Here is a 25,725-nt window from a genome sequence, read left to right on the forward strand (position 1 = left end):
TTATCACTGATAACGGTGTGAATCTCCTTCCCTTCTCTTTACTGGAACTACTTGTGGAGAAGAATGAGTCCATTTTCCCACATTTGTCTTGATGTCAATTAGTTTATTATTATTATTATTTAATCCCATTCTTCTGTTAAGCTGTTTTGTTTTTTAAACAATTAAGTAGAAATCATAATTCACTGTCCCTCCTTGTTGCTGTATTTCACCCATCATAGGCTGCTAATAGGAGTAAGACCTTGGAGTGCAGGCAGGTCCTGAAAGCCTGGGAGCCAGTTAGAGAGGCGGCTGGGCTGAGTGAAGCCAGCCTGGGTTTGTGGTGTAACATCAGCCTGCTACCAGTCATGGAGGCCTATGCTGCGTCCAACTATGTCTATGGCAATCCAAACACGACCGTGAGTAGTCGTCACTAGGATTTCAGTTTGTAAAACTTCCCCACTAGAGGGCACTGTGGTAGCACCTAGTAAACTCTGCTGCTACGTTACTGACACAGCTCCTTTGCCTGTTGTCTTCTGTTGTGTTCTCTTCCCAGGGCATTGGGATGGGGCATGGGACAGTATCAATGGACACTACAGCAGCTATGATGGTGGCAGCTCTGCGTTCGTTCTACTGGGTCCAGGTTAACCGCACCATAGCTACTGAGCAGCTTGGTGCAATGCTGTTCAACACATTATACCAGCTACAGGGACTTAATATGACCGCCGAGGACCAGGCTCACTGGAACACACAGTTCCTCCAACTACAACTGAGCTGGAGGTGAGTCCTGTGTGGCTCAGTTGGTATAGCATGGCACTTGCAATCCCAAGTTCTGCAGGTTCAATTCCCCCTGGGGGCACCCAAAAGTGTCTGCTAAATATTATTATTATTATATATTAGTTAACAACTAAAACACTAATGCCCCTTTCACATGACTGATCTGAGCCAAGCTGAGCTGAGCTGTACTGCATTGGCCTGGTTACGTATCCACCATATGGTAGTGGCGGGAATGGACAATGTGAAATGAAAATATCAGCATAGGACGGTTTGGGTCAGAACAATAGTGTAAAAAGGGTATAACAGTGACAAATACTTACCTCACCAGACCTTTGCACAACGTTGGCATGACTTTGTTTCTATGTGCCTCTAATGGTTGTTTTGGGTCACCACAAGGTCAACTTTGACAGTCAGAGGAAGAGTGCAAGTCATCTCCGGTGCTGCTTTGTGTTCTTGTGTATTCTGCCTTTCTCAGTATACCCGATTGACACACCCTGTTTGCTTTTTAAGCTGTTTAAAAGCTGTTTCTCTGACTGTATTAAAAAAGCATCCCAGAGTAGGAGTGCTGAGCTAGGATCAGGTTCGCCCTGTCCATATAACCATATTCATTATGATCTGGAAGGCAAAACTGATCCTAGAACGGCCCTTCTTCTCTGACACACTTTGTGAATATGGGCCCTGGGAGTGCTCAAATACAAGACATCGAGAAGGACGAGGAAAAAAGCATTAGGCAGAATAAAATGTTTATCTCAGAGGGTTAGAGAGAGAATTAAATAACCAATAAAGACGCAAATCACAGTCATTTTATCACCTACACGCACAAACCAGAGGAAAACCAATTTAGATTCCTTCCTAAATTACATAAGAGAATTTGGAACAATCAAATGTGCATTAGTTTAGTTTGACTCTTTGCCTGAACACAGATCCTGTGACGTGTGTGTGTGTGTGTGTGTGTGTGTGTGTGTGTGTGTGTGCAGATAGTGATGTCTAACTATTATTCAGTTATCTGAGTGTCTTTTCCTCTTTAATTGATTTCCTTTTCTGTAATAATGAACTCAGTGCTGATAAGAATCACATTATACATATCTCATGGAATCAATCACGAATGCATCCCAAATGGCACCCTATTCCCTATATAATGCCCTACTTTTGACCAGGGTCCAATGTGATAGCGCTCTATGAAGGGAATAGGGTGCCATTTGGGATGTAGACCAAGTGTGACGGCGAGAGTCGTAGATCACTGACCACTGTAATGGAAATATCCCAAAGAAAGAAACAATCTTATACAACGGCCTAAATTATATCCCAAAATTATGAATAAGTACCCACCAAAAAATACATTATGAATTATGATTATATTCAATCCAGATTGAGAAATAATGGTATTACTGAGTCATTATTATTTTATGTAGGGGAAAGGGTAGCAGTTGCAGTACATGAAAGCATGCAGTAAATACATTCTCTGTTTCAATTTAACCACAGGCTATCCAACTTTAGCTATATTCTATTCTATTCTTTGTTTCTGACACTAACATATCTCTTGCTGCTATTTCACTAATGGGAGAGTAGTTTCACATAAGTAGCATTTCTGTCCTGCATGTATGAAATTACAATATCTGTGAAAGCATTCAGTTTATCTCGCCTTCCCTGTAGCTCAGTTGGTAGAGCATGGTGTTTGCAACGCATGGTGTTTGCAACGCCAGGGTTGTGGGTTTGATTCCCACGGGGGGCCACCACAGGAAAACATTTTTTTATGAAATGTATGCATTCACTACTGTAAGTCGCTCTGGATAAGAGCGTCTGCTAAATGACTTAAATGTAAATATCTATGTCTTTAACACATAGGGCCTGTTTCCCGGACACATATTCTCCATTGAGCTTGGAAACCGCTCCCTATTGTCCTCACTCACAGTCATAACCTTAAACATACAGATCTGTATATTCTTGTTGTAAATGATTAGTTGTACAGTCATTGGTCCTAATCCATGTATCTTGTCCTCCCCAGTACTCAGGATCTTAGGATGGCCTTGGAGCAGCTGGATGCCCTGGCCATGGACAACCCCTGGATGAGACCCTACCTCCTGGCTGTAGAGATGACCCTAAACTACACTCTGGAGAATAGCCATCTACTCCAGGTATCTTACAATCTCCCCTCAATGTGTGTGCGCGCGCGTGTTTGTGTGTGTGTGTGTGTGTGTGTGTGTGTGTGTGTGTGTGTGTGTGTGTGTGTGTGTGTGTGTGTGTGTGTGTGTGTGTGTGCGTAAACTATTCTATTCTATTTCAGAACTCCACCTCCGCCCAGCATATGTTCATGGAAGCCATGGAGATCCTCCTGACAGGCATGAACTTCACCGAGGACCTGGACCTGTGGATGCGTCCCTACCTCCAAGCCATGCAGATGACTATCAACTACACCATGGTCGACAGCCAGCTCCTCCAGGTGCTGTGCCATCTCCTTCCTTTGTGCCATTGATCAAGGCACTCACTTAACCTTAAAGTGCTCTCCATGCACCCTGTGGTTGCTGACCCCTGTGCCTCTCAACGTTTGTGTGTGTGTGTGTGTGTGTGTGAGTGTGTGTGTGTCTGTCTGTGTGTGTCTGTCTGGGGGTGTTGGGAAAAGGCAGAAGCAGAATTTCCATTTTCACCAAATGAACAATAAACGATTCTATTCTATTCTATTGCAGAATGCCACATCTGCCCAGCACCTCCTGATGGAAGCCCTGGAGATGCTCCTCACCGGGTCTAATCTCACCCAGGACTCCATCCAGGGCATACTCACAGGTACAACTTTGCACTGTTATGTCATTTAAAATGGTGTCTAATTATCACATAAATGATTGGTCACATGAACGTTACAAGACAGAAATTGAAACTCATTCATTCATCCATTCTTTCATTCATCCATTCATCCATTCACAGAGAACATCTTCTCCAGGCCAGACGGAGGGTCGATCAACAAGCTGCTGAAAGATATGATCAGGGAGCTGGTCCGTGTACAGTTGCTGGGAGACTGGCCTATGGTCTACGGCGTCATGGAGCAGTTCCTATCTGCCAATGCCACAAACCTCATCCTGGAGAAGGCTATTGAGTTCAGCGGCTGGTGGGGCTCCTCTACCGCTTCCGGGTTGGATCTGGTAACCCAGGCTCTGCCCAGGATGTACGAGGTGGTGAAGGCCTTCTTATCCACTTTGAGACAGATGAGTGTCCCCTTCCCTCCCATCTCTGAGATGTTCATGGAGCTAGCAGAGCACGTCATCACCATGCTCAGACAGGTATCCCAAACACATGCGTGTGGTTAATTAAGATATGATGTTATTATAAGTTAAAGAAAATAAACACAAAGCTTCAATTGCAAATCATATTCAAGTAGGTGCTGGCCTTTTTTTCTGAATTTTTAGGTATCTCAGACCAGTGATCTCTTCGCCCCGCTGGACTACTACCTGAGTCAATTACAAGACGAGATGACCGGGCGGAGCAGGAGTCCCTTCCCCCACCACAATGAGGGTGTGTCCAGGAGGGTCCGCCGCGAATTGTTGAGGGAGGAGCCAATGAAAGAGCCAATGGATGACTTCCTTGATCTGTTCTACTTGGACTACCCTGTCTTGTTCCAGGCCCTGGCGATGCCACCCACCATGCCAGACATCATGGAGACTGCCCATATGTTCTTCGGCAACCCTGACTTGTCTGTAGTGCTCAAAGGGGTCTCTAGGGACATGGGCATGGTACCACCATCACTACCACACATGGGGAACGTCTCCAGGTTTATGTCCAGGGCCGGAGCCGTGACATGGGGTCCCTCAGTCCCCCCTCCTCTGGACGACCCCATCGACGTGGCCCTAGGCATCCTCTCCTACCTCACCCTCCCCAGACAGTGGCAGGCGTACAGCCAGCTGTTCGTGGAGATAGCCCATGAAGACTGGGTCATGGAGGACTTGGCCAAGATACAGAAGTTATCAGCAGGCCTGAGCAAGATGGCGGACATGGCCATGGTGCTGTCCCAGCATCCCCCACTACAGGTCGCCCAGAGGGTGGAGCATATGGTTAGGCAGCTGAGTGCTGAGGTGGCAAGAATCATCTACAGTGGCCCCAATAATGGATCCAACATGGCCGTTCAGTTTCTCACCGCCTTCAACGACATCCTGGCGGATAACCTTGAAGAGGTCTCTGATATTCCATCTCAGGTCAATGCCATCATTCAGAACATCCTCAGCTCTCTGTCCAGACCAGAAGCTTACATGAGTCTGGCTCCGTACATGATGGCTCTAGACCAGACCATTGCTGTGTTCACCTCTTACCTACCTTCGGACAGCCTGATGTACCTCAACACCTCTGGCCAGATGGTGAAAGGCTTTGCACTGCTGGTTTCACACCCACGGGACATGAAGAAGATGATGAAGGCTACAAGCATGCTCTCTGCCTCACTGGATCCTCTCCTGGCCTCCGTTAGGGAGACAACCCTTTCGGACGGGAAGCCGATCCAGTCCATCACTCACCCTCTCTTCCTGAACAGTGCCTTAGCCACTCATACCCTGTTCAACCTCTCCACTGCAAGTCACAACTTCAGCAGCCCTCAAGAGAAAGAGGCAATGATCAATCAGACTTTCCTTGCCCTGGTGGCTTTTCTGCCTGAGGACGAGAGGATATACGTTCTCCCTCTGGAGCCGGTCCTTCTCGCTGCCCTCTCTGGGGTCTCCAACACGGCCCAGATCCCTCCATCCTTCCTGGGGATCTCCAAGCAGGTCACCCTGTCTATCCTTACCATGCTCAACCTAACCAACACCCCAACAGGGTACCAGGGGGACAGTGCTGGTGCCACGGTCCAGGTCCTGTTTAGAGTGTCACAACAGGTAATATTTGTGACTGCCTTTGACAGATATTATAATGTCTTATCTAGCTGTTATAAGTGCTTTATGAATGCATACATAAGGGGGTCAACAGTAAATATGTTAGCCATATTTGTAATGTTTCATATTGAATCATTACGTTGTAAATTGTTCTTGCAATTGAGCTTGTGGCTGACTATTTGTACAATGATTTTTGAACAATTAAAAAACATCATCATCATTATCACCAGGTGTCCACCAGCCTGTGGCAAGGTTTATCAATGCCCCAATCAGCCGTCCACGTACCCTCCGTGTTGGCATCCCTCAACCAGGCTGCCATGGCTGTGGCACCCCTGATGCCCGATGGCAGTGAACACTACTTCAATGTCTCCCTCCATATCTTGCACATCACCGCCATGGCTATCAACTACACCACCACCACTGGGGACATAGCCGGCGCTATGGCTGTCATCTCCAGCTCGGTTCAGCGTCTCCTGGTCTCTCTGTCTTCATACCCCAGCCTGCAGACAACAGGCAGTATCATAGGTCATTGTTTCTCCATCTTTTCTTCTACCAGGGAACTATGATACAAGGCTATGGCCCCTCTTGTGTCAGGGACTGGCAAGCTATAATTATATCCTCCATGGATGAGCACTTACAATTAAAATCAAACAAAACATTTTCTAAACATTTTAAATATATTGATTCAAACAAATTAACCAATATATAATTGTTCCTCCTTGAAGGAATGCTTACATTAAAACTAGCGCTGTAGAAATGAATACATCTGTGTCTGTTAACCATTTAGGCGACCTGGAACATGCGATCCAGAAGATGTTGCAGGTGTTACGGTCAGGCCGAGGCCCCCTGGCCCAGACTGCTGATATCACCCAGCTGCTTCTCCATAACGTTCAGGGTCTCCTGGGCCTGGCAAACACTAGCATGGAGGCCAGCGTGGCTCGTCTGGTACTGGCTGCAGCCAAGATGAACACTGGACATCTGCTAATGATGAACGAGACCAACTGGACACACAAGTTCGTTTTCTGTTTTTAGCCTGATTGTTTGTCCTGTCTTGCCAACTTCTATGGTCATTGGCATGAAAATGATCATAGAAGTTGGCTATAAAGCACAAACAGGTCTGGGACCAGGATAAGTTTTGCTGTTGCTTTGGAGATAAATGGTTAATGAAGCTGAATAAGTGTCCCATGATAATAGCCTGTGTTCACAGCTGTAGCATACAGAGATCTCAGCTTCGATGACTTATTATTTTATCTCAGAAGCAGTATTTTCCACTTACTTGGTATTTACTTTAATATTATCATCTACTAATATTATCATCTAGTCTGTTAGGATCATGTGCATAACAACCATGATGAAATATGTAACTAATGGGAGTTTACAGTACTACATGCAGAAATAAGAGGAGCAGCTGATGATGAGGGTTTTTCGTCTTCCGCCCACTCCCACAGGTTGTCGTTGGTTCTGACAGACATATCTAACAGGGTTCCCGAGGACCTTCCCTATGCTCCCCTTATTAAGAATATCACAATGGGCCTGGCCACTGAATCACAAGGTAAGCCTAGTTACTTTACTCTTCATTTACTCTTCATTTACAAATCAATAAATTCTTGACTCCCTCCCCCTCCTCTCTTAGTGGTTCAGAGGCTCACGGCTCAGTCGGGACTCCCTTGTAATGAGATGTATTGCTCAATAGGACTCCCGTGGTTTAAATGGAGGATAGATAAAGGAGACAAGAGTCTCAGTACAGACCTGACCGATTGATTTCAGAAAGACATTACAAAGACAAAAAAATCACATTTAGTTTCCGTCGTTAGTTTGATGGAGGGGAATCCGCTGAGTGGACAAGATTAGTTTACTTCATTCTTCCATTATTCTAGCCTCTAACCCTAGATTATCTCTAACTAAGCCTACATCACAAACGGCACCCTATTCCCTATTTAGTGTTGTACTTCTGGTCAAAAGTAGTGGGGTCGTTCTTGAGTTGCGGTAGCATTTGCGTCCCTTGCCTTTGCAACCATGAAAACACTTTAAAATTACAAATAGTTACACATCATACATGTTTTTGTTTATATTGAGCTGTTTATCAATTATAAAACATAATGCAAGTCCTTTATACAATGTTTATGCATTGTTCAAAGTACTTACAGTAGGGTAAGCAAATTGACTTGTTCCCAGTAGTGATGTGTAGAGTTAATAGTGACATATTTTGGGGATTTAGAGATATCTATCTATTATGAATGCTAGAAAGTGAACAAAAGTATTTATCATATTGTATAGATTATTAAAAACAAACAAAGCTATCAAAATACCTATTTTATTTACTAGTATAATTCCTGTCCCTCAGTTATACCATATGTCATTGGTGTTAGCGCCTTGAAAATCACTCTTTACGAAGACATACAAGGACCTTGAGCAGTCCCTCCAGTGGCAAACTGTTATCGGGGGAGGTGTCTATATTAAAGAAAAGTATTAGCTTATCACACCCTTTTAGTATGTCATCAATTTGAGGATTCCGTTGATCATTTGGTGTGTCTCAGTCCAAAGTGTCACTTGGTGTTACTAAATGTAAATAAAGGGAAATAACATTGTGAGCAAAATGTTTAATCATATCACTTTAGGCAATTATTTTTAAAGGGTTAATAACCGTAATTTGAGCATCTTTGGCCTCCATTTAAGAAAATATCCTCAACAACCTAAAATGTCTCATTAGTCTTACCATCATTGGTGTTACTACTGGTGGCACAATGTTATCATAATATCCAAAAATGTGTAAAGTCATTAAGCTGCCATATTAGTTGATTTAGAGTGGGAAGATGTACCTAAATACATTTAAATAAGAACATTCTAGAATAAATACATTTTTTCCAAAATGCCTCTAACTATATGTTCTCCTACTAACTCCACTTCTCTCACAGACAATCTAACCTGGTGTCTTTCCTCCTCCTACTCACATTGTGTCTAATTGCGTAGCGACTCTCTAGACTCCTACAGACCTAACCCTCACAGACAACCACATGCAGTCTTCACACTGTTAAATGTTCATATGCATAATTAGATTTCTACAGCCCCACGTGTCAGGTGTCCTCTGATACAGAAGTCAGAAGAAGTCAGAAGTCAGACCTTCCCTCCGCCTCTCTATTTAACCTTTATATAACTCCTACTAGGAACTCCTACTTGAGGATCCTGCGCAATCAATTATTTGTATACACTAGATGACTGGAAGGGGGAGCGGTTTTGAAGCCATTGTGCCTCCATGCTGGCACTACCCCACCATTGTAAAAAATATTTTGGAAGCTATAGAAATGCATTTATTAATGTCTACATTTGTTTTTGCTAATTTTATGATATTATCGACACCATAATGCATACTTTAAAGTTATATTATTAAACTGGTTGTTTGGATCCTGGATACTGATTGGACGAGCGGCTTTCCAAGCTATGCTGTATTGGCCGTCATAGACACACCAATGCCTGCTAACAGGTCCATCTGAAAATGATCACTCCATAAGAATATCATGCTCATGTTGCTGTCCCAGTCATCGCTTGTATTTATCTCTACTCGCACATTATTTCTCCTTGCATCCAGCCTAGCATTTAGTTTCGTACAGCAGGGGTTAATATAAGTCTCTCTGTCTGCCTGTCTGACCTCGGAAACAATGTTTCACTTATGAATTCCGATCTCTGTAGTACCATACATACTGTAGAGCTAGTTGAATCACACATCAACGTCTTTATCATGGACATATCCAAGTAAATGCCAATAGAACATAACTCAAACAAACAAAAATGAGGCTAGTGGACTGTCATTCCAGTTTCAATGTTTGCCATGACTGAGTTATCTGAAGTCGGTGACAAGTGACAAGAACATTATCCAGCCTGCATAGCAACCATTTTGTTTAGAACGGACGACCAGTCCTTTTGCATAGCAACTTTGTGAAAAATAATGAACAACTGGGTCGCGTTTGTAGCAACATGACCAAAAGAACTAACGACCACATTTTTGTCCAGACAATATCTTCAGGTGGAAGAATGAAATTTGATGAAAGTTTTGATGAAAATGTGTAATTCATTGTCATTTTAATATGTTGGTATCGTGTCGGTCCAAACAACGGCATTTACCTGTGACTGTATTCATGATACAGCACTGCCTCTTGGGCCTTATTGGTAAATTATGTGAGCGAAACATACAAAAAATATATGAAAATATATACATTTTCCTTAAAGTAGAATTTTTTGAAAGTACTAATATTACTGTCCCCACTACAACAACAAAAATATATACTTAAATACGTGTAATATTTTCCTTGAAACATTCAATTAAAATACTGTAGGATTCCGTCCATTCCTATGGAGGACTGCTCCTTCTGGGGAGTGCCAATATGGCTGACCTGTGGCTTCAAAGCCTCTCATTGGCCAATAAATAGCATCAGCAATCCAGCAATCATTGCGCACAATGTGTTTTTAATGTAGCCATATTCCAAACACCATTATTATATAATGGACATATTTCATATTGAAACCAGGCAGTGCAATAGGATAGGCTTAATAATGTGAGCTTTGTTAGAACTCCAGATAAGCCAGGAGGCATATGGCACATCTCCAAGAGAAAGACACTCTGCACCTTATTAAACCTTATTAAATCGCATTAGCCAAGTAAGAATTCAATCACTAAATACCCCCCCACACACGCATGCACACACACACACAAATATAATAGCTTTGTGACCACATTTTAATTGGCTACTGTACTTGTTTTATAATGCCATGTAACAAGGTTATATCTCTGTATATGCAATATAGTCACTTGAAAAACCGCACCACAGCTACTTCAGCTACAACCCTTTCATTTCCCAGAGGTATGATCCTAGCTTGAGGATCATACCCTTTTTATTATTTTCTCCACTGCAGTACCCCTGAGATCCTAAATGATTCAAAGAGTATGTTAAGTCACTCGCTTTTCTTCTGGGTTTTCAATGCAGTGCACCAATATTTACCATTCACCGTAGTTCGTGTCTGTTTAATTAGATGTTTCGCCTTGAGGTCTCACTGCTTTGACCAGAGACCTAAGTAGTGCACTATGTGAGGAGTAGGGTGCCATTTGGGACGCAGAGAGTTGGTCCCTTTGCCTTGTCAGTAGTATGCAGGGTCCCACATAATTTGGTGCTTGCTGTTCAGAGAAGCCACCCTGAAATAGAGGTGGTAATGATGCCCTGTGGGACACTGTGTTACCATGTCACCTTAACACATCTCTAATGCTCTCCCTTTCCCTCCCATGCTCTCTCTCTCCCTTTCTATCTCTCTCTCCCTCTCCCTCCCTCCCTCTCTCCCTCCCTCCAAAGTGAACTTACACCTCCTACTCCAGACCATCCAGTTAGGGTCTGAACTCTTCAGCAGCAGCTGGTCAGATGGAAACTTCAGCAACATACTGGTCAACCTGACCTCTAAGGTTAGAACACAGTACTTCTCATGAAACTTTCATCTGTAGGGCGAGAGGGATACAGAGGCTATTCTCTCTGGAATAATGTCTAGACTACCATAACATCACCAAGACTTGGGTAGACACAGACATTTGTTGCAACAGCGAGGAGCTACATGTGTTCTACAACAAGACACACATACAGCAACATGTTTTATGTACAGTGTTTTGACTGCTACCATTGGCCTTCTATACTGACAAAATTCACAATCCATATGACTCATCTTACACATTCTGCTTTGTGAGTGAGTAAGATTTTCAATGTAGGCCTATTCATTACACATTGCAAATAAACTTGTAACTTGTGTTGCAGGTGTGTGCGCTGGAGGATATGGACTCCATCCAGCAGGTGATGCAGGCTCTGTCTCTTGGCCCAGGGTTCCTGTGTGAGACTGCCATGCCCATTCTCCAGGCCTTCCACATAATGACCCGGAGTCTGGTCCAGGACAGCTCTGACCTGTTTGAAGCTCTGTTCGAAACCTTCATAGGAGACCCCAACACCTACAATGTCAACATAAACTGGTATGGAGACATTATAGGACATATGTAGACTTAAAAATAAATGAAGAACTAAATGGTATATTGTGTAAATGGATGTTATCGTTGACAAATGTTTGTGTGCATGTGTGTGATGTGCCTGTGCATGTTTGTGACACAGGACCTCTGCACTCACCCAGACGCTTGGCCTGAACATCAGCAGCCTGAAAACCCTCAACATCAACATGACCTCTCCAGGTATACCAATTACTTTTCAACATTTATTTCTTAGGATTTTATTGTTGTTTTTGACGGTGACAGGCATGGATGAAGGGGAGATAGATAGATTAATTAAGGGGAGATACAGAGGTGAGAAGGATGGTGAGGCCAGGATTCGATCTCATGCAGGCAGGGGGACAATATGTGCTGGAGGCAGTGGCCTTAACCACTAGACTAGATCAACTCCAGGCACCACTGCCCCATTACTTCAATTACTGCACTCGATAAGATAAGTCATTAATGAGCTAATTGCTTATTAATTCAGGGTTAATTAGCTAATCACTTAGATAATTTGTTAGCTAATTGCCTAATTATACTATGACGCGTAAAGCTCATGTAATGTATTTTGCTCTTCTGAACATGCAGCCCATACTGCTTTTAGAATGACTTATAATATACCACCTTTAAATATAATTATAACCTGGGTGGTTCGAGCTCTGAATGATGATTGGCTGACAGCAGTGGTATATTAGACCACACGTCTGACAAAACATTTACTGCTCTAATTACGTTGGTAACCAGTTTATAGTCCCAATAAGGTACCTCGGGGATTTGCATCGTGCATAAGAACAGCCCCTAGCTCTGGTATATTGGCCATATACCACACCCTCTTGGACCTTATTGCCTAAATATACACTACAGTTCAAAAGTTTGGGGTCACTTAGCAATGTCCTTGTTTTTGAAAGAAAAGCAAATTTTTGGTCCATTAAAATAACATAAAATTGATCAGAAATACAGTGTAGACTTGGATGTTGTAAATGACTATCGTAGGTGGAAACGGCTGATTTTTAATGGAATAATCTACATAGGCGTACAGAGGCCCATTATCAGCAACCATCACTCCTGTGTTCCAATGGCACGTTGTGTTAGCTAATCCAAGTTTATCATTTTAAAAGGCTAACTGATCATTAGAAAACCTTTTTGCAATTATGTTAGCACAGCTGAAAACTGTTGTTCTGATTAAAGAAGCAATAAAACTGGCCTTCTTTAGACTAGTTGAGTATCTGGAGCATCAGGCAGAGTTCCTCTGTCCAGTGTCTGTGTTCTTTTGCCCATCTTAATCATTTATTTTTATTGGCCAGTCTGAGATATGGCGTTTTCTTTGCAACTCTGCCTAGAAGGCCAGCATCCCGGAGTCGCCTCTTCACTGTTGACGTTGAGACTGATGTTTTGCGGGCACTATTTATGAAGCTGCCAGTTGAGGACTTGTGAGGTGTCTGTTTCTCAAACTAGACACTCTAATGTACTTATCCTCTTGCTCAGTTGTGCATCGGGGCCTCCCACTCCTCTTTCTATTCTGGTTAGAGCCAGTTTACGCTGTTCTGTGAAGGGAGTAGTACACAGCGTTGTACGAGATCTTCAGTTTCTTGGCAAATTCTCTCATGGAATAGCCTTCATTTTTCAGAAGAAGAATAGACTGACAAGTTTCGGAAGAAAGTTGTTTGTTTCTAGCCATTTTGAGCCTGTAATCGAACCCACAAATGCTGAGGCTCCAGATACTCAACTCGTCTAAAGAAGGCCAGTTTTATTGCTTCTTTAATCAGAACAACAGTTTTCAGCTGTGCTAACATAATTGCAAAAGGGTTTTCTAATAATCAATTAGCCTTTTAAAATGATAAACTTGGATTAGCTAACACAACGTGCCATTGGAACACAGGAGTGATGGTTGCTGATAATGGGCCTCTGTACACCTATGTAGATATTCCATTAAAAACAGCCGTTTCCAGCTACAATAGTCATTTACAACATTAACAATGTCTACACTGTTTTTCTGATCAATTTGATGTTATTTTAATGGACAAAAAAATTATTTTCTTTCAAAAACAAGGACATTGCTAAGTGACCCCAAACTTTTGAACGATTGTGTATAATACATACATATACAGTACCAGTCAAAAGTTTGGACACACCTACTCATTCAACGGTTTTTCTTTATTTTTACTATTTTCTACTTTGTAGAATAATAGTGAAGACATCAAAACTATGAAATAACACATATGGAATCATGTAGTAACCAAAAAAGGGTTAAACAAATCAAAATATATTTTAGATTTTAGATTCTTTGCCTTGATGACAGCTTTGCACACGCTTGGCATTCTTTCAACCAGCTTCACCTGGAATGCTTTTCCAATAGTTGATGTAATTCCCACATATGCTGAGCACTAATTGGCTTCTTCAATTGGGTTGAGGTCGGGTGATTGTGGAGGTCAGGTCATCTGATGCAACACTCCTTCACTCTCCTTCATGGTCAAATAGCCCTTACACAGCCTGGAGGTGTGTTGGGTCATTGTTCTGTTGAAAAACAAATGATAGTCTCACTTAGCGCAAACCAGATGGGATGGCGTATCACTGCAGAATGCTGTGGTAGCCATGCTGGTTAAGTGTGCTTTGAATTCTAAATAAATCACAGACATTGTCACCAGCATAGAACCCCCACACCATCACACCTCCTCCTTCTTGCTTCACGGTGGGAACCACACATGCAGAGATCATCCGTTCACCTACTCTGCGTCTCACAAAGACACAGCAGTTGGAACTACAAATCTCAAATTTGGACCCATCAGTTCTTGAAATTCTCCGTATTGACTGACCTTCATGTCTTAAAGTAATGATGGACTGTCATTTCTCTTTGCTTATTTGAGCTGTTCTTGCCATAATATGGACTTGGTCTTTTACCAAATAGGGGTATCTTCTGTATACCAACCCTACCATGTCACAACACAACTGACGCATTAAGAAGGGAAAAAATTACACATATTACATTTTAACAAGGCACACCTGTTAATTCAAATGCATTCCAGGTGACTACCTCATGAAGCTGATTGAGAGAATGCCAAGAGTGTGCAAAGCTGTCACCAAGGCAAAGGGGGGCTACTTTGAGGAATCTCAAATATCAAATATATTTTGATTTGTTCAACACTTTTTTGGTTACTACATGATTCCATATGTGTTATTTCATAGTTTTGATGTCTTCACTATTATTCTGCAATGTAGAAACTAGTAAAAATAACGAAAAACCCTTGAAGGAGTTGGTGTGTCCAAACTTTTGACTGGTACTGTATATGTCTATATACTTATATACACTGCTCAAAAAAATAAAGGGAACACTTAAACAACACATCCTAGATCTGAATGAAAGAAATAATCTTATTAAATACTTTTTTCTTTACATAGTTGAATGTGCTGACAACAAAATCACACAAAAATAATCAATGGAAATCCAATTTATCAACCCATGGAGGTCTGGATTTGGAGTCACACTCAAAATTAAAGTGGAAAACCACACTACAGGCTGATCCAACTTTGATGTAATGTCCTTAAAACAAGTCAAAATGAGGCTCAGCAGTGTGTGTGGCCTCCACGTGCCTGTATGACCTCCCTACAATGCCTGGGCATGCTCCTGATGAGGTGGCGGATGGTCTCCTGAGGGATCTCCTCCCAGACCTGGACTAAAGCATCCGCCAACTCCTGGACAGTCTGTGGTGCAACGTGGCGTTGGTGGATGGAGCGAGACATGATGTCCCAGATGTGCTCAATTGGATTCAGGTCTGGGGAACGGGCGGGCCAGTCCATAGCATCAATGCCTTCCTCTTGCAGGAACTGCTGACACACTCCAGCCACATGAGGTCTAGCATTGTCTTGCATTAGGAGGAACCCAGGGCCAACCGCACCAGCATATGGTCTCACAAGGTGTCTGAGGATGTCATCTCGGTACCTAATGGCAGTCAGGCTACCTCTGGCGAACACATGGAGGGCTGTGCGGCCCCCCAAAGAAATGCCACCCCACACCATGACTGACCCACCGCCAAACCGGTCATGCTGGAGGATGTTGCAGACAGCAGAACGTTCTCCATGGCGTCTCCAGACTCTGTCACGTCTGTCACGTGCTCAGTGTGAACCTGCTTTCATCTGTGAAGAGCACAGGGCGCCAGTGGCGAATTTGCCAATCTTGGTGTTCTCTGGCAAATGCCAATCGTCCTGCATGGTGTTGGGCTGTAAGCACAACCCCCACCTGTGGACGTCGGGCCCTCATACCACCCTCATGGAGTCTGTTTCTGACCGTTTGAGCAGACACATGCACATTTGTGGCCTGCTGGAGGTCATTTTGCAGGGCTCTGGCAGTGCTTCTCCTGCTCCTCCTTGCACAAAGGCGGAGGTAGCGGTCCTGCTGCTGGGTTGTTGCCCTCCTACGGCCTCCTCCACGTCTCCTGATGTACTGGCTTGTCTCCTGGTAGCGCCTCCATGCTCTGGACACTACGCTGACAGACACAGCAAACCTTCTTGCCACAGCCCGCATTGATGTGCCATCCTGGATGAGCTGCACTACCTGAGCCACTTGTGTGGGTTGTCGACTCCGTCTCATGCTACCACTAGAGTGAAAGCACCGCCAGCATTCAAAAGTGACCAAAACATCAGCCAGGAAGCATAGGAACTGAGAAGTGGTCTGTGGTCCCCACCTGCAGAACCACTCCTTTATTGGGGGTGTCTTGCTAATTGCCGATAATTTCCACCTGTTGTCTATTCCATTTGCACAACAGCATGTGAAATGTATTGTCAATCAGTGTTGCTTCCTAAGTGGACAGTTTGATTTCACAGAAGTGTGATTGACTTGGAGTTACATTGTGTTGTTTAAGTGTTCCCTTTATTTTTTTGAGCAGTGTATATTGTACTTTTTACCCTTTTTTCTCCCCAATTGGTAGTTACAGTCTTGTCCCATCGCTGCAACTCCTGTATGGACTTGGTAGAGGCAAAGGTCAAGAGCCATGCGTCCTCTGAAACACGACCCTGCCAAGCCGCGCTGCTTCTTGACACAATGCTCGCTTAACCCAGAAGCCAGCCGCACCAATGTGGCAGAGGAAACACCGTACAACTGGCAACCGTTTCTGTGTGCATGTGGCCGGCCAAACCCTCCCCTACTGACGCTGGGCCAATTGTGCGCCGCCTCATGGGTCTCACGGTGGCAGCCGGTTGCGACACAGCCCGGGATCAAACCCTTATCTTTAGTGACACCTCAAGCACTGCGATGCAGTGCCTTAGACAGCTGCTCAACTCGGGAGGCCAACGTATAAATATATCATGTAAAATATATATTTTATGTTTCCCAGGTGTGGTCAAGATCCTGTATTTTCTCTTCAGTTACTTGTTACATTTTTTTCTACAGGTGTGGTCAAGGTGTTGAACCTCCTGTATTTTCTCTGTAGTCACCTGTTGTATTGTATTTCCTAGGTGTGGTGAAAATGTCGGAGCTCTTGAGGAACAAGACAGCGTTTGCTCTGGAGGTCCAGCGTTACACTGACATCCCACCTGAGATCCTCCACCTGCTGATGGAGACCACCATGCCTAACAGCAACTTCCAGGTGAGCTCACCTCAGCTTATTCAAGCCACAGATCAGCTGTGATGCCCATATGATGTGTAACAATAACACCAAATACAATTATCTCAAAAAGAGAGAGAAATCATACTATCGTCATTTTTAGAAGTTGTCATGAAAGTCAGACCAGTCTTCAACCTCTCTATGTCTACTGTAGATCCTAGCCTGGCTGGCTAACATGCACCACTGCAGTGAAACATCTCTCTCTCTTCTCTCCATCATATGTTCTTACTCATCTAATTTGCTACTAGCTAGTACTATATCTAGTGATCTGACTCATACACAACCTCTATCTCCCCTCTATAGATCCTAGCGTGGCTGGCTAACATGCACCACTGCAGGGACCCAACCAGCCTGCAGATGAATAGCACAGAGCAGCTCCTCTTCCAGGTCTTCTGCAACCTGCCTATAAACCAGTGGTACAACTTTGTAGTCATCGTGGCTCGCTACATCCACATGGAGAACGTGATATACAGGGTATGTGTGTGTGTGTAACCTGCCATCTCAGCAGTTTTACAGTACAACTTCATAGTGCTATTGGCTTGCTATGTCCACATGGAGAGTGTCGTCTACAGGGTAAGGAATGGTTATGTCTCAGTGCTAGGGCAGGTCATGTAAAGGTTACACATCGGGATTCTCTGTGACTATATGTGCGTCTGGGGACCCAAACTGGTACACATTTTTGTTTTATCACTAGCACTACACGTCTGATTCCATTAATCAAAGGTTTGATGATGCGTTGATTGGTGGAATCAGGTGTGTAGTGCTAGGTATGTAGTGCTAGGGCAAAAACAAGAATGTGCACCCCTTTGGATCACCAGGACCGGGATTAAGAAACCCTGAGATAGGTAGACGTGTAATGCAATTAAGGACAGTAAGACCGAAGGGGATTCTGTCCACAGGCTCTCAGACAGAGAGTTCAGCTGTTTACAGCCTAGTCCTAATGACAGAGAGTTCAGCTGTTTACAGCCTAGTCCTAATGACAGAGGGTTCAGCTGTTTACAGCCTAGTCCTAATGACAGAGGGTTCAGCTGTCTACTGTCTAGTCCTAATGACAGAGGGTTCAGCTGTTTACAGCCTAGTCCTAATGACAGAGAGTTCAGCTGTTTACAGCCTAGTCCTAATGACAGAGGGTTCAGCTGTTTACAGCCTAGTCCTAATGACAAAGGGTTCAGCTGTTTACAGCCTAGTCCTAATGACAGAGGGTTCAGCTGTCTACAGTCTAGTCCTAATGACAAAGGGTTCAGCTGTCTACAGCCTAGTCCTAATGACAGAGGGTTCAGCTGTCTATAGCCTAGTCCTAATGACAGAGGGTTCAGCTGTTTACAGCCTAGTCCTAATGACAGAGGGTTCAGCTGTTTACAGCCTAGTCCTAATGACAGAGAGTTCAGCTGTCTACAGCCTAGTCCTAATGACAGAGGGTTCAGCTGTTTACAGCCTAGTCCTAATGACAAAGGGTTCAGCTGTTTACAGCCTAGTCCTAATGACAAAGGGTTCAGCTGTCTACAGCCTAGTCCTAATGACAGAGGGTTCAGCTGTCTACAGCCTAGTCCTAATGACAAAGGGTTCTGCTGTCTACAGCCTAGTCCTAATGACAGAGAGTTCAGCTGTTTACAGCCTAGTCCTAATGACAGAGAGTTCAGCTGTTTACAGCCTAGTCCTAATGACAAAGGGTTCCGCTGTCTACAGCCTAGTCCTAATGACAGAGGGTTCAGCTGTCTACAGCCTAGTCCTAATGACAGAGGGTTCAGCTGTCTATAGCCTAGTCCTAATGAGAAAGGGTTCAGCTGTCTACAGCCTAGTCCTAATGACAAAGGGTTCAGCTGTCTACAGCCTAGTCCTAATAACAAAGGGTTCAGCTGTCTACAGCCTAGTCCTAATGACAAAGGGTTCAGCTGTCTACAGCCTAGTCCTAATGACAGAGAGTTCAGCTGTTTACAGCCTAGTCCTAATGACAGAGGGTTCAGCTGTCTACAGCCTAGTCCCAATGACAGAGAGTTCAGCTGTTTACAGCCTAGTCCTAATGACAAAGGGTTCAGCTGTCTACAGCCTAGTCATAATGACAGAGGGTTCAGCTGTTTACAGCCTAGTCCTAATGACAAAGGGTTCAGCTGTCTACAGCCTAGTCCTAATGACAGAGAGTTCAGCTGTTTACAGCCTAGTCCTAATGACAAAGGGTTCAGCTGTCTACAGCCTAGTCCTAATGACAGAGGGTTCAGCTGTCTACAGTCTAGTCCTAATGACAAAGGGTTCAGCTGTCTACAGCCTAGTCCTAATGACAGAGGGTTCAGCTGTCTACAGCCTAGTCCTAATGACAGAGGGTTCAGCTGTTTACAGCCTAGTCCTAATGACAGAGGGTTCAGCTGTTTACAGCCTAGTCCTAATGACAGAGAGTTCAGCTGTCTACAGCCTAGTCCTAATGACAGAGGGTTCAGCTGTTTACAGCCTAGTCCTAATGACAAAGGGTTCAGCTGTTTACAGCCTAGTCCTAATGACAGAGGGTTCAGCTGTCTACAGCCTAGTCCTAATGACAGAGGGTTCAGCTGTCTACAGCCTAGTCCTAATGACAGAGGGTTCAGCTGTCTACAGCCTAGTCCTAATGACAAAGGGTTCAGCTGTCTACAGCCTAGTCCTAATGACAGAGGGTTCAGCTGTCTACAGCCTAGTCCTAATGACAAAGGGTTCTGCTGTCTACAGCCTAGTCCTAATGACAGAGAGTTCAGCTGTTTACAGCCTAGTCCTAATGACAAAGGGTTCCGCTGTCTACAGCCTAGTCCTAATGACAGAGGGTTCAGCTGTCTACAGCCTAGTCCTAATGACAGAGGGTTCAGCTGTCTATAGCCTAGTCCTAATGAGAAAGGGTTCAGCTGTCTACAGCCTAGTCCTAATGACAAAGGGTTCAGCTGTCTACAGCCTAGTCCTAATGAGAAAGGGTTCCGCTGTCTTCTGTGTGATACTAATGTCCCTCCATATGTCTCTCCACAGCTGATGCTGTCCAATGAGATGCAGAGCATAGTGGGGTTCATGCTGCAGATGGTCATGTTCCTGACGGACATGATGGGCAAGCTGCTTCCTGCCATCGCCCACCTGCAGGACTACATGATCTCCATACGAGACCTCAACCTGGTCTCTGACCCAGAGTTCCGCAGTGTGAGTATTGAAGCATGATGCTGCGACAATCTGGGAGGATTGTAGCTAGCAGTTTGTCTTCCTGTCTCTGTCTTCCTGTTTCTTTCTCTCCTTCTGCTCATACTGAGACAAACACAGAATTAGATAGAACAGTAGTATTGTGTTTCTTTATGGAGACTCTATGGAGTATTACATAGAGCTCTACTCATACTGAGATAGTAGTGAATGGCTGAGTCTGATATAGAGCTCTACTCATACTGAGATAGTAGTGAATGGCTGAGTCTGATATAGAGCTCTACTCATACTGAGATAGTAGTGAATGGCTGAGTCTGATATAGAGCTCTACTCATACTGCGATAGTAGTGAATGGCTGAGTCTGATATAGAGCTCTACTCATACTGAGATAGTAGTGAATGGCTGAGTCTGATATAGAGCTCTACTCATACTGAGATAGTAGTGAATAGCTGAGTCTGAGAGGATTGCTGCTATCAGTCTGTGTTCTGGCTGCGGGTCGGTCTGGCTGTGGGTCTCTCTCTCATTCATCCCTCCTGACTCTCTTCTCTTCCCTCACCCAGATGGTGCATGGTAAAACCAGAACAATGTCCAGCAGAGCTACATTCACCACTGTGTCCAGAGCCATGTGTAACCATGGCATCATGTCCCTGTTTGGCATCTCCAAGCTGCCCATCATGACTGAGACAGACCCCTCCACACAGCAGGAGCACAGGATGGAGGAGCTGGTCAACAAGTTCAAGATCCCTCGCAATGCCAGTATGGAACCCACTTTGCACATGATCGATTGGTTGATTAGTTGATTGATTTGTTGATTGATATAATTTATTAGATCATTAAACGTAGTAGGCTTTTAGGCTACCTGGGGTGGCAGGTAGCCTCATGGTTAGAGTGTTGGGCCAGTAACCGAAAGGTTGCTAGATCAAAACCCTGAGCTGACAAGGTAAAAATCTGTCGTCCTGCCCCTGAACAAGGCAGTTAACCCACTGTTCATAGGCCGTCATTGTAAATAAGAATTTGTTCTTAACTGACTTGCCTAGTTAAATAAAGAATAAATAAAATAGGCTGCTGTAGCCAGAGACAACATTACATACATTTTACATACATAAGCACACATTGCTTATTTGATTTAAGCATAGACCCAGTGTTCAAAGCTGATTGAAATTATATCATTACAACAAGATTATGAATATCTTTATTTTTTATTAATTATGATTTAATATGAGGTTGAAAATTGTGACATTTTCCTATAAGAATGTAGGACTGACACATCTTATAACCTGCACCTTATCTTCCCCTGGCCAGCTCCTTTCTGTATGAACTTCTACCTGGACATGGTGAACACCACTGGAGGAGCCATAGCCTGGGCCTTCCTCAAGCCCATGCTGCTGGGACAGGTCCTGTACAGCCCAGACACACCACTCACTAGGGCCATCATAGAAAAGGTACAATCACACACACAAACACACACAACCATGAATACACACAAACATGTGCACACACACACACACACACACACACACACACACACACACACACACACACACACACACACACACACACACACACACACACACACACACACACACACACACACACACACACACACACACACTACACTGTATCACCATCTGTATGTATTGTCTTCCAGTCCAATGCCACATTGCAGCAGTTTGCCAACCTGAAGATGTACTCCCAGGATTGGCTCCAGTCCTCTTCCTACATTATGGACTCAGCCAAGATACTGAATCAAACCCTGCCAATGCTCCAGGTATGAACCAGCTATTCTCAAAGCTACAATGGGTTTATATAAGCTACAATCAGCTTTTTTCTGGAATCCATGGCGGTGTCCCAAATGGCACCCTATTCTCTATATAGTGCACTACTTTTGACAAGGGTTCTGCTCAAAAGTAGTGCACTCTCTAGCAAATAGGGAGAACATTCCATCTATCTAGGAAAGTAGAGGAAAATACTAGAACGTTTTTTTCAGCAACTGAAAGTTTCAGCAACTGTATCTTGATGTTATTTTACTCAACTTCTTTCTCCCTCCTAGAATTCCCTTGGCAATTCCTTTGTTCAGAATTTCATTGAGATGCAGACAGACATTGATGTGAGCAAGATGAAGGATACTCTCAAGAACTTCTGTGAGTTTTGTATTTGAAGGTCTTACTTTGGAAAATGGGTACATACAAGACAACCCTGATCCCTTCTTCTCTAGTTACTTCCATGTAAAATATAAAACATATCAAGGCCTTCAATTACTGTTTTTTCCAACTGCTTACACACGTTTTCAAAACTGTCTCCTTTTTTTCAAGACTCTACACACAATTCCCAAAACTGCACACACAAAATGCAAAATGCCTCACATCTCCTTCAAAATGTAACACTGCATTCAAAATGCCATAAACACATGTCAGAATGAAGCATTTACATCAAATGGCAAACATTGCTTTCATAATAGTATATTTTTGGATATTCCATGTAAACACTGTTGTTCTAAATCTAAAGCTCTTTGGTCTTTCATTGGCTTATATCTACATTTCAATACAATGTTCTACAGTGAAAGTAATCTGCTGAGAGGGGTAACAAGTACACTGTAAACACCAATGCAATGTAGAAACAGAAAATATTTATTAGGCCAAACATTACTGTTGTATACAGTAGCATACAACAAAACCATAAACATATGTAAACCAAAAGTATATTCTTTAGAATACAGTAAAGAACACAATTGTGTGTGTGGGGTCCCGGGGGGGGGGGGGGGGGGGGGGGGCAGTCCAGGAATTGGTAGAGGGGGCAGTCACCAGTGCTAAGCCAAGCTTCATCTCTTCTCTGGGCTGGGTCTGGCCACAATACTTCGTCCACATCACAAGATACGTTTTCTCTTGCCAAACATCGAGGGAAGTATCTCCTAGCATGGCGTATCCAACCTTGGACAGAGGCAACCTCTATGTCCCCTCCATTGCCTGGAGAAGCGGCATGCGGGCATAGGGTTGGCGTACACTTTCCAGCGCCAGGCTGAGAAGAATTCCTCTATGGGATTTAGAAAAGGTGAATATGGGGGTAGGTACAAAACTACAAATTGTGGATGGGTGGCAAACCAGTTTTGGACCAGAACAGCCCGGTGAAAACTAACATTGTCCCATAAAACCACAAATCTAGCAGGCTCCTGATCTGGATCAGGGACAAGCATTGTGTAAATTGCATCCAGAAAAGTGAGCATATGGCCGGTGTTGTACGGACCCAGTGTGGCATTGTGATGGAGGACCCCGTTTTGAGTGATGACAGCACACATAATTATATTACCCCCACGCTGTCCAGGGACATTGGTAATTGCCCTCTGTCCTATTGTGTGTGTGACCTGGTGAATAAGTGTAGCATTTTGATTGGTTGTGTTTGGAAAAGGAAAGCAAGTCACAATTTTTGTGTTTTAGGTAGAGAATTGTGTGTAGTGTTTTGAAAAAAGTGTTTTATGCAATTGACAACTGAGTCAAAGGCTGAGAAATAGCTTATGGTTTTGGATATTTGGTGTGTAGTTTTGCACTTTGAGTGAGAAGTTTCAAAAATTGTGTGACATGAAAAGATTTTGTGTGTAAGCAGTTGGAAAAAACTGTAAGACACATTCCAATAAAATGTGTCTTAACATATCTTCTACATTCAAATTCCCTTCAGGGCAATACATGTTTTCATTAATTCATACATTCTTTATAATGTGGATCTTTTTTTCTTTAGTTTTATATTATCTTTGTATTTAATATACATCTTCCCCCTTGACCCCTGACCCCCTGACCCACTGACCCCTGACCCACTGACCACCTCACCCCCTGACCACTTCTCACTACTTAAATATCTTAATCTGTCTTAAGATATTTATCCACTTTATTAGCTATAGATCTTCTTTGTCTTTCTATTTTTATTATATCTAATAGACCCTTGTTCTCCCCCTAGCTAGCACAACGACCCTCCTGGAGAAAAACAAGGACATTGTGACCCAGATCACCACTCTGTCCAACCTAATGATGAACCTGTCCTCCTGTATTAACTTTGACCGCTTCCACGGCATCAACTCTACTGACGACCTCAACACCATGGCTGAACACCTCACCCAGACCAGAGACCTCTACGCCAGTTAGTCTATCCTTCATATTTCAAAATAAAAGCCTTGTGTTTTGACATTTTGCCCTACAGCCGTCTAGATTCCTATAACAATAAAGTTACTTAATATAATATTAAAGTAGTCAAAAAGAAAAGAAAATAGCTGTTTGTGTTCTGTTCCTGTGTCTCTTTCTGCAGGTATCATCTTCAAGCTGCCCAAGGATGATGACGACTCACACAGGAAGCGGCGAGAAGCCTCACGCTCCTCCTCCTCCGCGCTGCCTCCCAAGGTGGACTACACCATCCGCATGTCCATCGAGAACTCCATGCGGACTGACCGCTCCCGCAACCCTTTCTGGGTGAAGGACCCCTACATCTCCTCCTTGAAGACCCAGCGCTACAACCGAGGCTTTGTATACCTGCAGGAGAGCATCGACAGGGCCATCATAGGTAACGTTATGTTGTTGATGATATGTTTACATTTTGGGGATTTAGCAGATGCTCTTATCCAGAGTGACTTACAGTACAGTCAGTGCTTAGAACCCTTTCCACAGAAGGTTTTATGTGGAACTCAAAAGGGTTCTACCTGGAACCAAAAATGGTTATATCTGGAACTAAAAAGAGTCCTTCTATGGGGACAGCCAAAGAACCCTTTTGGAACCCTTTTTTTCTAAGGGTTCCAAAGGGTAGGTAAGGTAGGTAAGACACAACCCATATCATAGTCATAGTAAAAACATTCCTGAAAAAAGCAGCTGTCAGCTAAATCAGTGCTTTTAAGAAAAGAGGAAAACAACACTGTTCTGTGTTATGTGATGATGTGATGATGTGTTATGTGATGATGTGTTATGTGATGTGATATTTTACTGTCTATCTCATCATCTCTCAGAGACCCAGACAGGACAGCAGGTCACTGAGCCAGCCGTCCAGCTACAGGCCTTCCCTTACCCCTGCTTCTTCAAGGATGAGTGAGTAGGCCCAAAACACACACATGCACACATGAATGCAGGCACACACACACACACACACACACACACACACACACACACACACACACACACACACACACACACACACACACACACACACACACACACACACACACACACACACACACACACACACACACACACACACACTCACAAATACACAGACACACAGGCACGCATATGCACACACATACATTATCTCCCCTCCTGTTGATGAGCAGACCCACAATAAAAAACGCCCTCATCTCTCATCCAGCCTCCGATCAGTTACACATAAACTACTAGCTATGTCCCCTGCATCA

The 25,725-nt window shown here is 43.8% G+C and overlaps 1 protein-coding gene across 1 annotated transcript in view; it reads left to right on the plus strand.

Moving 5' to 3' along the window:
* abca12 (ATP binding cassette subfamily A member 12) overlaps positions 1-25,725 on the plus strand; it is a 94,421-nt gene that overhangs the window by 32,163 nt on the left and 36,533 nt on the right. Inside the window, exons 28-50 of the mRNA XM_082969039.1 lie at positions 219-395; positions 533-756; positions 2,759-2,888; positions 3,038-3,193; positions 3,438-3,534; positions 3,673-4,025; positions 4,152-5,600; positions 5,828-6,122; positions 6,385-6,610; positions 7,046-7,149; positions 10,937-11,043; positions 11,387-11,595; positions 11,732-11,808; positions 17,056-17,186; positions 17,508-17,678; positions 20,187-20,351; positions 20,906-21,101; positions 21,648-21,787; positions 21,994-22,113; positions 22,396-22,486; positions 24,291-24,470; positions 24,636-24,887; positions 25,324-25,402. Of these exons, the coding sequence (XP_082825165.1) occupies positions 219-395; positions 533-756; positions 2,759-2,888; positions 3,038-3,193; positions 3,438-3,534; positions 3,673-4,025; positions 4,152-5,600; positions 5,828-6,122; positions 6,385-6,610; positions 7,046-7,149; positions 10,937-11,043; positions 11,387-11,595; positions 11,732-11,808; positions 17,056-17,186; positions 17,508-17,678; positions 20,187-20,351; positions 20,906-21,101; positions 21,648-21,787; positions 21,994-22,113; positions 22,396-22,486; positions 24,291-24,470; positions 24,636-24,887; positions 25,324-25,402 (5,129 nt within the window). The remainder of the gene's footprint in view (positions 1-218; positions 396-532; positions 757-2,758; positions 2,889-3,037; positions 3,194-3,437; positions 3,535-3,672; positions 4,026-4,151; positions 5,601-5,827; positions 6,123-6,384; positions 6,611-7,045; positions 7,150-10,936; positions 11,044-11,386; positions 11,596-11,731; positions 11,809-17,055; positions 17,187-17,507; positions 17,679-20,186; positions 20,352-20,905; positions 21,102-21,647; positions 21,788-21,993; positions 22,114-22,395; positions 22,487-24,290; positions 24,471-24,635; positions 24,888-25,323; positions 25,403-25,725) is intronic.

Source organism: Salmo salar, chromosome 25 (assembly GCF_965601325.2).
Source record: "Salmo salar chromosome 25, fSalSal1, whole genome shotgun sequence".
In the NCBI taxonomy this organism is placed as follows: Eukaryota; Metazoa; Chordata; class Actinopteri; order Salmoniformes; family Salmonidae; genus Salmo; species Salmo salar.